The sequence below is a fragment of the Glycine soja genome, chromosome 9, assembly GCF_004193775.1.
Source record: "Glycine soja cultivar W05 chromosome 9, ASM419377v2, whole genome shotgun sequence".
NCBI classification, from domain to species: Eukaryota; Viridiplantae; Streptophyta; class Magnoliopsida; order Fabales; family Fabaceae; genus Glycine; species Glycine soja.
Genome location: NC_041010.1, coordinates 40563325 through 40578059, shown reverse-complemented (window position 1 = coordinate 40578059; position 14735 = coordinate 40563325). Strand labels below are relative to the sequence as shown.

General features: G+C 29.0%; 2 protein-coding genes across 2 annotated transcripts; both read right to left on the bottom strand.

Moving 5' to 3' along the window:
* Positions 1–481: 481 nt before the first annotated feature.
* On the bottom strand, positions 482–7170 carry LOC114368911 (protein PIN-LIKES 7-like). The gene is made up of 10 exons (XM_028326201.1): positions 6715–7170; positions 6503–6582; positions 3437–3561; positions 3041–3162; positions 2670–2849; positions 2250–2369; positions 2019–2119; positions 1490–1542; positions 1208–1393; positions 482–965 (listed from the first exon to the last, which is right to left on the bottom strand). Exons 1-10 carry the CDS (start codon positions 6850–6852, stop codon positions 841–843), a joined length of 1230 nt encoding a protein of 409 aa, XP_028182002.1. The 5' UTR covers positions 6853–7170; the 3' UTR covers positions 482–840.
* A 2735-nt stretch (positions 7171–9905) lies between these two features.
* On the bottom strand, positions 9906–10901 carry LOC114425408 (uncharacterized mitochondrial protein AtMg00810-like). Its single transcript, XM_028392326.1, has 2 exons — positions 10627–10901; positions 9906–10479 (listed from the first exon to the last, which is right to left on the bottom strand). Exons 1-2 carry the CDS (start codon positions 10742–10744, stop codon positions 10157–10159), a joined length of 441 nt encoding a protein of 146 aa, XP_028248127.1. The 5' UTR covers positions 10745–10901; the 3' UTR covers positions 9906–10156.
* Positions 10902–14735: the final 3834 nt, after the last annotated feature.

Here is a 14735-nt window from a genome sequence, read left to right as displayed (position 1 = left end):
ACATCACACTTTTTATGAATGAATTTTGTTATTTATTCATTTTTATTTAAATTAAGATATATTTTTAAAGAAAACATTAATAAAACAAAAAAGATTGACACAATGATATATAAAGTCTGACTGATATTTCTGACCAAACTTTCGATCTTAATTTTTATTATATGCACGTGATAATTGTTTTAAGAATATTATTTTAATGGCCATTTTATATTATATGCAATTATGTTAATATTTCACGTAGCCAGAAATGGGTTTTGTTGATTTGAGACTTAGAAATCATCATAAATGGGTTTTGTTCTTCCAACAAATTCTTCATCATTCACGTAGCCAGAAATCTAACCTTCTGATACCATGTTTAAGAAATTTAGCCATATATTACATGTACGGGCCGGGACCTTGTTTGTAAGAAGTATTTATCTTTGATCACAGATCATGCATAGAAGACAGTATCTTAAATTGTTAAATTTAATAAACGCGTATCTCATAACTTTTACAACAGATACTATTAGATAGTACAAAGAAATAGACATGTGTTTTTGAGGAGAAAGAAAAACATGAAAACTAGAAACAAAATGAATGGCCTCAACCACGGTACCCTTTCCACACACACATCTTTAACAGAGCCATGAACCGCAATCCGGTTTTTTTTTTACCCAGCCTCCTAACTTAGTTGTCATATTGTGTGGTCTAGTTGATTCTAGAGCACATCATGCAAAAAATTTACCAAGAATTCTCAAACATACCATCCTTCATATCCAGCTGTATAGAGAATACGATCTCCTTCATGCTGTTTGTTTGGATAATTTACTGATGGCTGTGGTGATAAAAAAATTATCTTAATTAAGAAAATATCCATATGAGGAACGTTGACCAAAGAGTGAGGGCTATAGTTGAAGCTCCATATGTCCACAAGAGAATAACTGAAAACTCTTCAGTGCCTACATCAAATAGCTGAGCCATGGTACCTGCACAATGTCATAACAAGTCGTTGAAGTATAACATCAATATGAGGTAAAATAAATCAAACTTTTTGTACAAGTTAAAATTAATTTGTGCACTCCGACTATTCAAAAGTCCACACATCTAAACTTCTCCATAAATACTTATCGACTTAATGGAGTTTGACAATTTTGCCATAGAGAAAATTTAACAGTAAAGTTTTTACAATTGAGAAGCTCCCATGAGCTACAAGTATGGAATAACTTACTGATATTCATTGCAGGTGGCATGGCATACTGCATCACTAGCACATACTGAAACAAAGGGTCCAATGGGAGGAAACCAAAATTTGCAGCCGCTTTAACAACAAAAAATCCAATGGCAGGTAGTAAGAAAAGTCGAGCTATGATGATGCAAATGAGGATCAATGGTTGGATACTTGATGATCGCATGCCTATAATTTCGAGACAAAAAAACTAATTTCAGTTCTCAGATTGTCTAAAATATGTTGAATAGTGAGAGTATATCTATGGAAGTTAATTTTCTATACCTTGTGTAAGGTTGCCACCAAGCAAAACCGTGATACAAGGAATTGTACCATCCCTATAAAGAATGAATTCAGTCTCAGTAACTGTGAAGCAGAGGCCAACAAAAAGCCTTGTGCCACTAAGTAAGATTGGCTACATGGATAGCATGATGCTATTGAACTCGTCTAAAGCCCTAATCCTAGGGGTAAGAGAATGAAATATGATTCACCATATTGGTCTCTCTAACTCTTTTTCTTATAAGACTAAAAAGTGGTGCTTTTAATGACCACCTTTGCAAATGTCGAAATCACATTAACTGTTTTTTTTATTTTTTTTATCTCTTTTCCTTAATTATTTTCACATCAATATTTTTTCCTATACAATTATTCTGAATCCTGTCCTTCGGTGTGTAGCTACACAACCATCTTAATATTTTCATTTATGCTACTTTTTTTTCATCAGGTTGTCCCTTTAGCCAAACATTAACATAAAAAAAAAAAACAAACACGGTAGAATATTGAGCTATTGGCTTTATGTGAAAAAGGCACATACCCTAACAATTGAATTGAGTCTTGGATCACTTTCAGTGGAGCATCGTGCCCTATTATTAGGTTTCTTAGCCATTTAACTCCACCAAAGAGGAAACCTAAAAACTGATCATGGAAGCAGGTAAAATTTCTCTGGATCATTGAAGTTACAGTGACACAAATCAAACAAAAGTAGAGAGAGAACTAAAGACAAATGAACAAATTTGAAAGAAAAAAAGGAAACAAAGGAACTCACTGTAGCAATTGTTGGGGGTGACATTAGTTCTGCCAGGATTTGGACAAGAGTTTCCATCATTCTGTGACAAAAGCATTTTTCCATATTCTTCGTTGCAATAGAAGGACCTTGGTCTACAAGCTGGAGATTCGGATTCATTTTATAAATCAGCAGATCTTTTAGGATGTCTGATATATACTATACTTATTTGAGTTTGAGAAAAAGAAGAAAGCACAATATAACGGCTGGAGTAAAATACAAAAAAAATGAATAGAAAGATTTCCAACTTTCGATGTTCACTCATTGTTATTTGACCAAGACTATAAAACCACTTTCACTTTCAACACTATATTCTTTGTTTTAATAAGATGTTTCATGCCAATATTTTCATTTTCTGCCCACAAATCAATAATATATTATTACTACTGCATGGAGTCTTACAATCTGATTTTCAGTGTCTACGGCGTAACCCTCATTTTGCTTGAGAAGGCGAGCTTCTGCATTAGCATCAATGTCTTTGCTGGGAATCTTTAAGATCTCAGCAGCCTCAAATGCCTTGTATCTCAAGGATGTGTTTTGCATTAGTTGGTAAGTATAAGTCCAGATGAAGACACCACCAAGCTACAATTAATAAAAGATGATAATATCAAATACATGTTGAGATGGTGAAAGCTAATCAAGTGTAAAAAATTTCTTGAGCCAACAAAAATCATATACTACTAGCGAGATTAGTCTCTAATCCAGTGGTTGGGATACACCCGTAATCTCTAACCCAGGATAAAAAAAACAAGTGAAAAAAATGAATGCATTACCGCCAAAGAGCAAAAGGAATAAGAGAGAGCCCTATTGCGGCAATCATCAGGTGCACCAAATGGACCTCCTTTCTGATCACAGATTGCTGGGATAATTACAACAGGAAGATTACCCATGTTTCCTGATCCAAGAAGCACCCTTGAAATGAGAGGATTTTTTATGTTACATTTATAAATAAATGAGAGTTTTTTAGATAAAGAGTTTGTGAGACAATTAAGAGTGTTTGGTAGGAGTGAAAAAATGGAAGGATTGGATGAGAACAGCAATAAAAATTTACTGATGTAACAAAGAATAAATCCATGTCTAAGTACATTGTCAATTTTCACACTTCTCCCTCTCCATTCCTTCCAAATTTTACTCTTGCCAACCGTACCAAAACTTTGATGCTATGGTACCTGTTGAACATGAAGCAATAATAAGCCCTTGCACTTTCAAGTTTGGTTTTAGTACTTTTACAAGTATCCATCCGAGAATCCCTCCAATTAAGAAGGTACATCCAATGTTAACGGGCATAAACCACCTGCATTAATGAGTAAACAAGACATGTGAAACGCACGGTTTCATTTTATTTTTTAAAAAAATATATATAAAAATAATAATAATCACCCCCTTACTTTTATAACCAACCGAAATCCCCCATTAGTTTTATAACCAACCCAATCCCCTCTATTTCCAGGTTTCCTCTTCTTTCTCAATAACACACCCCATCTCTCAAATCCTATCTCTTCTTTTCAAATTTTCATCTCTCAACCTTTCAATCATCTTCTTCTATTATTTCAAAATTTATCAAGTTTATTGCATCATTGTGTCATTCTCTAGCACAAGAATGTGATTGGAGAAAAAGGGAACACCACTTTTTCGATTTGATCTTTTTAAGGTAAAAATTTATAACTTATTGTGTTAGATAAGTATTGTATAGCATTGTTTAGTTATGGGTTGTGTGGAGAGGGTTAGAAAACTAAGTACTAGGAATTTTTGTAGTTTCCTCAAAACCCTAGGTATGCTAAATTTGAGAATTTTATCTAATCTCTTGTTCTCTTATTTTGAATGCTTAGATCCTGTGAAAAATAAGGTGGTTGATCTCCCAATAGTATTGAAGGCGTTGATTGCGTTATTTTGAGTGAATAGCTAATCTATTTAGCTAAATTTTTTTTAAGTTCTTTTAGGAGAAGCAAGTAAACTTCAATATATATATATATATATATATATATATATATATATATATATATATATATATATATATATATATATATATATATATATATATTCTCTTGTGATCTTTGAAATTTTAGGAGTATTTGAGAATAAAGGAAAAATATTTATTTTCGCTTGATTGAAATTTATTTTGAGATTTTGATAAGATATATAAGAATGATTGTTGGATTATTAGTTTATTTTATTTATTATGAGTTCATGATTGATTGTCTTTCTCTACAACAAAGAGATAATATAGCCTATGAGTCAATTTTTTATAGTATATTTATATTTGTCGTTTGCTACAACGATGAGATAATGTAGTCTACGAGTCAATTGCACATAGTATATTTATATTTTGTGTTTGCTGCAACGAAGAGATAATATAGTTTACGAGTTAAATGTCGTAGTTTTATAATTACCGTTTACCACAACGAAGAGATAATATGGTCTATGTACACATAGTGGAATGCAAGTTTGATTATAAAGTTATTATTCTTGAATAAGTTTATATGAAATTCTAAAAATTTTCAAGGGAGTTCATAATAGTTTCTAAAACAAGTTGTATTTATTTTTCTTTATTTAATGTTATTTAAATTCCTTTGAATGTCAAGACTCGTGCAATGTTATACTCTCATTCCTGTCTGCTTTGTATTTTATGCTCTCACTAAATCTTTGTGACTTATCCCTTTATTTTATTTTATTTTTTCAGATACACAAATAGTGGAGTGACTGACTTTTTAGAATTTGCTGACTTATCCAGGAATTTGATTATCTTTTGATAGGTCTGCATTGCGTCTGATAGATAGTTTTTTTGTTTGTGACTTCAGTATAATGTAGCTATAGGAATAAGGATAATAATAGATTTAGAGAGAATTCTTTTATTTTGAAATTTAAATGATCCTCTCTTACATATACATTGATGATGTACTTATGATGTTTTGAAATACTTTGGTGATTAGTATTTATGACTAACATCGTTATTAGTTGATATTTTGGATAATATATCAAAGATTTGTGTTGAAATCTGAGGCCTTGGATATCTAATTGTTAGATTGGAATATATATATATATATATATAGTTTTGTCTGAATATATTATATGTTTTTTATAGGTTATTTAATATAGGATAGGTTAGTCAGATTAAAGAAATTATATTCTATGCACCGATTATGATTCAAGAATGGGTTGTGACAACATGGTTAACATAAAGCATAAACAAACATAAAAGAATCATACCTGTCAGAAAAACAGAACATAAAGGTATTGGGTGGAAAAATAGAGAAATGCTGTAGAAAAGAACCAGCAAATTTAAACGTAAGAAGAAGAGAGGAGCAAATCTGGTCTGATCTATTTCAGATTTTGCACACATCTAAACTGTTACAGTAAATTATGACTAAGCTAAAAGTAGACTTCTAATCTTACACTTACAACTAGCTTTTTTTGACACACAAGCAAACTTCAGCCAAACTTACAAGCAAATCAGAAAACTGCAGAGACATTAAATATTTTAATATGACAGCCATAAAATCTCAATTGCCAACACAAATGGATACCCTTTCTCTCTTGTGCTTTTCAAATATACATAAATGGTCTCATTGCAATTATCAGTGACAAAGGTAACAAAATCAAAACTCAGCGCTATACTGCTATATAACTTATGGCTTTGTTTGTAGTGCCAATGGGAGAAGACCCTGTTACTAATTTTAATAGGATTTAACCGAAACTCTGGCTGAGGACTATCTTTCTCCTAACAAGCTATGTTTTAGACAATGCATCTCGGTTTAATGATTAATCAAGCTACAGTAGCCTTAGGCTCAAACTGCCTTGGTTAGATGGAATTTTAGTTGAAATCAATTACTCTTGGATTTAGACAAAGCATTCCAAGTAATATCACCAAATGTAAAGCTCTTAAGAAAGTTCATTCCTAATTCTGTCTCAACAAAGATATGCTGTTGTATGATATATACCTTTATCCTGTTCTGGTAAAGCATTCCTGTTTTGCCTGAGAGTTTCAACTACGCATGGCTTATTCCTTAATACCAAAATAGATATACAGTTATTTCTCCTTTAATTTTTATTATTTATTTTCTTCTTTTCCCTCCCGAGAGAGTGGCACATATCAGTTGATCAAATCATATACATAATGTAACACTGAGGTAATAAATCAATATATCTATTAATACTACCTCTTCAAAATCATTCTATTAAAATATAAACAGAACCAAAATATTCTTAAGGAGATTGAAAAATTAATCAATGTGTACCATGATATCATATCTTCAAGAGAAACATTCTTGGAAAAACTCGCAAATATAAGCGAAGGAGTGAACGCGAAGAAGACAATCTGCACATGGGGACACAAAATCAAAGAAGAAAAAAAATGTGTGGATTTTTGTCCAAAATTTGTCCTCTAAGGAAATTCATTACATTTTTTTAATTCAAACTCCATTGGTATTTCATTCAGCTACTCTCATACCTTGTTCAAGGATTTTCTAAACTCTGCCGAAAGAAGATTATCACAATAATCAGTTGCCATAAAAGCTCCCACTGCACTGATAAGTAGGACTTGAATAACTGGAGCAGACGCCACCTCCAATAGTTGCAAAAACCCCATCTTTTCTTCTGTTGTGTACTTGTGTTGATCTCCTTCTCTTGTTGCTCAATATTACTGTTCTGTTCTCTAGGATGAATAGAAGATAAATCTTAGAAAACAGAACAAATAGTCACTAATTACTAAACCAGTGACAATCAATGCCATACTGTTACATCATAAGCCATGAGGAAGTTCAAGTTAAGCAAGAAACAGTGGAAGAAAATAATAAAGACACAAAACGAGTAGGCTAAGTTCACATGACCAAAGTTCTGCAAGGAACAACCATGAAGGTAACACCAATTGTCAGCAAGTGGGGAAAGCACTATGGAATTAATGACATTTAGCAACTTTGGTACCTTAGGAATGTAGCATAGACCTTATTGGCATACATAATTTGTCCTTTTTCAGGAATGATACGACTAAGACATATTTTAACTCATGAAAGTGGTGTTTCAACAAAATTTCATTCCCAAGATGGCAAGATCGTAGACCTCTTGATGATATATAGAATGCACACTGTTTGAACTAAAGGAAAATGAATTCTTATAAATAATAAATAATTTAGATGAAAGAACTTCCAAAAATAAAGATTGAGGTGAAAAGGTTAATTTTAATTTTTGAGAAAATTATAATTCATTTGACATTTTTATTTTATTTTTTTTATTTTCGTTGCTGCTTATTGAAAAAGTATCAAAATTGACTTTTTTTAGTGAATATTAAAAATAGTAAAAAAGGAAAAAGAAAGAAGTAGCATTTTCTAACAAAGCAAATTGCACTAACTCTCTCTCTAAGTTTTTTTGAGATTACACATGACCCCTTACTTTTCTAGATTTCTTGAGATAGCACATGACCAGCTACTTTTTTAAACTTTACATGCAGCTCTCTTTATATTTTTCAAATACTAATTAAGAGAGGTTAGTTTAATGTATGCAGTTTAATGCACAGGTAGTGTCAATTTAATATTTTTCAAACAATTAAGAGGGATTAGTATAAAGATAAAAAAGAAAGGGGAGAACATCACGAAGAATTTGACGAAACTTTAGAAGAGATTAGTTTAATTTGTTCTTTTTTAAAAGAAAAATATTTCACATTTTGGTTACAACTTCCCGTCATGCACAGGTTTTGAAGAGAGTGTATGCATCTGTCTTCGATTCCCAAGATAAAAAAAAAGTGTATAAATAATTCACCAAAAGGAAATACTGACCATGGAAAAATCAAATGAATGTCTTTCAAGCAAGTGTTCATCTCTATTACTGAATACTGAAGAAGCCAATCGGTTGGCAAGCAGCAATGTGTAACATATTTTTCAAACCTGCTCATAACATTTTTTTTTAATCCAATGAGAATTTGAGATATTTACAAAACTCTCATATGATATATATATATATATATATATATAATCCATTGTGAAAGGGAGGGGGGGACTGAAGAAGATAAAAACTGAGAGCTAGGATGCAATGCATGCATGTCAAAGGAAGAAGAGAGATTGTATTAAACCTGGGAATGAAATAGAGAGACTAAGAACTTGTGTGAAGATAAGTAGTAAGAGCCAATAAGTTTGAGAAGAGAGACAGAGAGAGGATTGGATGAGCAATTTGTGCTGAGTTGTTAGAATGAGTTTTGTGTAGTTAGATGTATCGTTATTTGCGCCTTACCTCAAGGATGTTGTGTCTAAACATAGTTACGTTATATGAGTAGCATAGTTACATGTATGATGTATCTCTCTCTAGTTTTTTTTTTTGAATTGTCTTTCTTACTATTTTGACCAAAACCAACCACACAAGTAGCTTAGTTTTATTTTGCATATACTTCCTTGGTTTTTATTTATAAGATAAGTTTAAAATAATGTTTGTTTATTATATAAGATTTAATTTATAATATTTCTTGTATTAATTATTTTTAGATTTGAAATACTATTAATTTAAAATATATATATATATATATATATATATATATATCAACAAACAATTAAAATAAAAAGAAATATTAATGATAAATTTTAGAAAAAGTTATATTAAAAGGAGAGCAAAAATTTTAATGTAAAAAATTGATTACTGTGAGTAACAATATTTTTTAATCTCTTGTAGTTTAAACCATTCTGTTATGATCCTATAGTTGTCATTTTTATTCTCTTTTTTAATTCAAACTCCATTGGTATTTCATTCAGCTACTCTCATACCTTGTTCAAGGATTTTCTAATAAATAAACTCTAGGGAAAGCTATTCCAGATGCATCAGCTACAAGCATAAATAGAAGCATTGTTATGCGGTGGGACATCCAAAACCTAATGAACTCGTCCAGAAGATTAATTTAGATCTAATTTGACCAATTCAGCACATTTGTTATCTTCTCGAAGGGTGTGGCAAGTATGAAAAACTCGATCACATCTGGTGATATAAAGTCTGGCTGAGCTTTTCAAAATAATAGTCTTTTCAATTATTATTTTTTCAAATAATAGTTCTCTTTTTTTAGCCGTTTTTCCAACAATATATATATATATATATATATATATATGAAAATGTGGATAGTTAAATGTATTCATTATTGGTGGATAATAGGATAATTTATCACATGACTAATTGAAAAGTTGAGAATACTTTTATCTAAATTTATATCAATTAAATATTTTTTAACCGGTGTATCATATCCTTAAAAGACTATTAGTATTATTTTGGAATGCAAGAAATATTTAATATACTTAAGTGATCGACGTCTATAAATTAGTCTTTACCAATTTAGAGTAGACTTCTATAAAATGATTTTTTTAAATTACAAAAAAAATATAGTCATCCTTAATATGAAAGTAAGTTAAATTTACAAAATAAAATTAATGTTATAGTAAATACATGCTTAATTTTTATTCAGAAAAAAATCCTTAATTTCTCATTTAACTTACATTCAGTTATTGGTATGAATCAAAGTATCTAAAAATTTACAATAAATAATTGACGAATATTATTCAACCATTAGAATAAGAGTAAAAGACAAATTAAAATATGTGAAAAATATTTTGCTCCTATTTATCATGTAAAAGGAGACAACTAAATAAAAATATAAATCAAGGATAAAATCATGATTGATTCTAAATTTAATTACAATATCAAAGTGACAATCAATCTTAATATGCGAGCGCTCATGGAAAACATCATTATGGACAATTTAGATGACACTTTGGTTATCACAATAAATATAAGTGGAGGAAGATTGAACTACTTCTAAATCAGCAAGAAACCAACCAAGCCATAATATTTTAGAAGTAGTATCAGCAAGTACAAGATATTCAGCTTCAGTGCTAGAACGAGCTGTGAAAGTTTGTTTCTTTTCTTCAAGAAATAAGAGAATCTCCGAGAAAAATCCACAAACTAGTGGTGGAGCGACGATTAATAGGATCACCAGTCCAATCAACACCGGAGTAAGCTTGAAGAGTCAAAGGGGATGCAACAGAGTAATAAAGACTATAAAATAAAGTACCCTTGACATAACGAATAATGCGAAGGACAACAACATAATGCGTGGTACACAGGACCTTCATGAACTGACTAACCAAATGAACAACAGAAGAGATATCTAGTAGCAAAGTACCATCTTGAGGAGTAAATCGAACATTAGGTTCAAGAGGAGTGCGTTCAATTTTACTACCAGTAAGACCTGTGAGAGATATATGCCATCACTAGAAGATATAACATAGAGGTCCAAGATCCTTTATCTCAAAATGTTGACTCGAGAATTGCTTGAGTTCAACAATGCCAACAGTAATAATCATATCGTCAACATAAAGAAGTAAGACAACAATACCTCTTTTTCTTTTACGAGTAAAATGAGCAGAGTCATGACCATTGGAAGAGAAACCCAACTTACTGACAATATTGTGAAATTTAGCAAACCATGCGTTGGGGTGCTTGTTTAAGGCCATTAAGAGCCTTATGAAGACAACAAACCCTGTTGGTCAAATAAGTGTGTATCCTAGAGGAGGACACATATAGACCTCTTCTTTGAGCTCACCATTAAGAAAAACATTTTTGACATCTAGTTCAGTCAGGGCCATTGGCTAGCAACCGCAATGGCAAGAAGAGTTCAAACTAAGGTGATGCTAGCAATAGGAACAAAGGTTTTCATATAATTGTTAAAAAATATCCAAATTTCACATCGATTGTCTCATTCTTTGAAGTGAAGCTTATATATTTGTTAAACAATTATACTTAATACCAATTGATTTTAAGATAATGTAACAATAATTAATGTTATACTCTTAAAATTGACTTTTTATTAATCAATTAAGTTAGATTTTCTTAATGTTTTTACTTTTATGCAAATATATAAAATAATATGCATAAATGACGGTTAATGCAACACAAGAGAAAAAAAATTGATAAAAAAGAAAAAATAGTAGATAGTGATAGTTTATTATATATAAATTAATAGTTAACATGTATATAGTTATAATTTGTAATTTATGTTTAAAATGCACTTATTTTTGTTAAATATTTTCACTCATTTCGACTACAAATTTGAATATTTATAATAGAGCGTGCTTGTAATAGTAATTTTTTCAAAACAAAAAAAAGCTTCATATTTGGTTGGGTAGTTACTTAATAAATATAAAGTCCAAAACCCAAATAGGTACGGTAGTTGAATTAGCTGTAAACAAGATTGTAGTAGTAATATTAAAAATTATTAAAAAAAAATACAAATCCAATCGCGCCTTTTTGTGAAAAACAATTATTACTAAAATATTTTGCAATCGATTTTAAGATAAATAATTTCATTAAATTGTTATGAGAAAAAATATTTGTTTGGGTTATGGTAGACAAATTTTTGGAGTTTGGTTGATGGAGAATTGTTAAATATTTATTTTATTAATATTATTAAGTTCGTCCAACGATTATCAAATATAAATACATAATAAATATTTAAAAACATTTAAAATATTAATAATCTTGAAATATATATATATATATATATATATATATTAAAAATATTTATATTTTAGTACATATCAATAAGGTTTTTTTTTTATATATAATATCTATAAGTGTTCTACAATTGTTAATGATTTTATTAAGTTATTGCAAGATTGTAAGATTTTAATTTATAGATTATTAGTTATTAAAAGAATAATACGTCATTTATATTTATAACTGACATAAAAGAGTATTTTATTTATAAAATACATGTAAAAATTATTTTTCTATATCAATTATAAAAAAATCAATGTAAACAAATATTTTTTTTACACTGGTCACTAAAACATCATTGCACCAAACAAACAAGATAATATCTGTTACATCGATCCTATAAGGGTGAAAAAACTTATTTTAATAAATAATTTATTTAACCATCCATTTTTTATATTTTATTTAAAGAATCCAAAATGATAAAAAGTCAACTTTCTCTCTTACCTACTTTAAAAAAAAAAACATACCACTAAGGACCAACATAGGTCAGTCGTCCCTGCGTGTTCTTGATGGTGATAAAATAATGCTCACTTTTTAATGCAAAGGAGAAAATAATGTTCACTTGGTTGAACCTTGCTGAGTGTCATGACTCTAGCTTGGTAGCAATCAAAGGCAGGTGGAGTTGCTCAAATTGAATTCAAAGGCAAGGTAACCGGAAATTAAGGTTAACTTAAATAAATGGTCAATCATTACAGAGATTAATGCAAGTCTAGATATGGTTTCCTTTTTCTTTTCTTGTTGTAATATAAGATGTTTCCTTTACGCACAGAATAAAGACAAAATTTCTAAAGTGATATAACAAAGCTATATACTTTGTGTTTCTGATACACGGAATCAGACATTAGAATCAAACATTTGAGAAAGCAAGCAAGGAACGCGGATTAGACAACCTACTTCACAAACAAGAACAATCATGGATTTTTTTATCTTAATTAAATATGTTAGATGTTCATTGTTCACCGAACCACCGAAAAAATTATTAGTTAAAAATTATTGTAGAAACGTATTTTATTTATTTATTTTGAACCAATTATTTTCATGCGTATTTATCAAGTGGTCATATGCAACGAGATTATAAATAAATGCAATAGGTTGGTGCAATACGATAAGATTATGTCGAATTTATATAAATAAAAATAATTTATTTAATAAAAAAAATTTAAGTTTAATTCTTACTGTATATAAAAAAAATTCTGTGGATCAATGATAATTACATATTTAAAATAAAATTATTTTTTAATTCAATAGATTAGAGATTCTGGTTTGGACAAAAAAAAATACCCAACAAAATTATACTTTTATCTTACTTATTCATGTTAAAAAATCTTGAGCACAACCCTTAAAAAAAACAAAACTTCTTTAAGCACTGAGCTTTTCGGTGCTGTCTTAAACTTCTATTTCGGTGCTGAAACAGAAGATTTCACTCAGTGAGAGTGAAACCGTATTGTGGGGGTAGTTAACGTAATCAATGAAATTTCTTTTCACAAATTAATTCTAAATATAAAATTGAGTTTAGAAGGCTCGAAATTATCAGTATAACTCAATCAATCGGATTTTTTTATGATTAAAATAATTATTATAAAAATTAATAAATTTGTTAAAATAATTATAATGGTAAAGACAAATTCTTTATATTATTATAAATTAATATTAATATCGTCGTTGCAAACACGATTTTAACTTATTAACATAAAAAAATAAAATACTGAAATCGTCATTTAAAAGACAACTTCATTTTTTTTCAAAACAAAAAATATAAAAAGAAAAACACGATTTCATATGAAAGTACGTTTCCAAATTCCAAACACAGAGTTATCTATTCTCATATTTTTTTTTCAAAATCTATCTATTTCGATAATTAATTAAAAAAATTGCACAAATTTAGTAAAATTAAAAAATCTCTCGCTGTCTAAAATAATGATGCTCTTTATTTTGGGATTTTTTTTTTTAACTTTTTTTTACTATGTGAAACTTATCTAATTGGGTATATAAAAATTATATAAATCAATTAATTTTTTAACCAAAAAGAGTCATAACACATGATAAAAAATCAAATGAAAAGTCAACCTAAAGAGTAATAAAAAATGTGAAAATATTTAACATTAAATTTTTTCTTAATTGCTAGTGACATGTGAGCTTCATTTTTTTTATATAATTCTCACCATTATTTTTTATTCGAACATCATTTCTATTTCACAATTTTTTATAAGTTATTTAATGAAACAAGTTTCATATTTTGAATAAATAAATAAAAAATTTAAAATTATGTCCCAAAATGAAGAATGATCATTGATGTGTTAGGACCATTTTGACTTACTTGAGTCTAGTATTCAATTTATTTAAACTTTCAATCAACAACAAAAAAGTTGTATAATTTAATCTAGGAGATATTTATTTCATGGATAATTTTTTTAGCACTGGAAATATCATTTTTAACAATAAAACATGAGAATATTATTCTTGGATATAAAATAAAAAATATTTTGATTAATTATTAAAAATGATTGAAAATATTTCTATATGCCCATAAATAATTAAAACACGGGTTTTTTTTAACAATTTTTCCCTAGAAATATATATAATAATTACTGAAATATCCTTATCAATAAAGTTTATTTTATATATATATATATATATATATATATATATATATATATCTATATATATGTCCAAAATAAGTTCAAATGTAATAATCCACAAGAAAGTTCAAAAAAAAAAAAAACTGCCATAAAAATACCACTATCACGGTCCCATAATTATTTTACCCATAAAACGTATATGAAGGGAACATTAAGATGATAGTGGAATAATGAATAGCAAAGAAAGTGTATTTTTATTTTTACTCAGAGAGTGGATGATGTGTCTCATGGGAATATTTTTATCCCCCTGTCGTAAATAATTAAGTATTGTTTGAAGGTGAGATTATATTTCATCCAAGAATAAAATATG

Excerpts from the sequence above, each read along its gene's own strand:
- LOC114425408 (XM_028392326.1), bottom strand. The coding sequence starts at position 10,744 with ATGGCCTTAAACAAGCACCCCAACGCATGGTTTGCTAAATTTCACAAT. Across the intron at positions 10,480-10,626 it reads TACTCGTAAAAGAAAAAGAG|GTCTTACTGGTAGTAAAATT; the intron begins GTATTGTTGTCT and ends TATCTCTCACAG.
- LOC114368911 (XM_028326201.1), bottom strand. The coding sequence starts at position 6,852 with ATGGGGTTTTTGCAACTATTGGAGGTGGCGTCTGCTCCAGTTATTCAA. Across the intron at positions 1,394-1,489 it reads TGGTGGCAACCTTACACAAG|GCATGCGATCATCAAGTATC; the intron begins GTATAGAAAATT and ends TCGAAATTATAG. Across the intron at positions 966-1,207 it reads GCCACCTGCAATGAATATCA|GTACCATGGCTCAGCTATTT; the intron begins GTAAGTTATTCC and ends GACATTGTGCAG.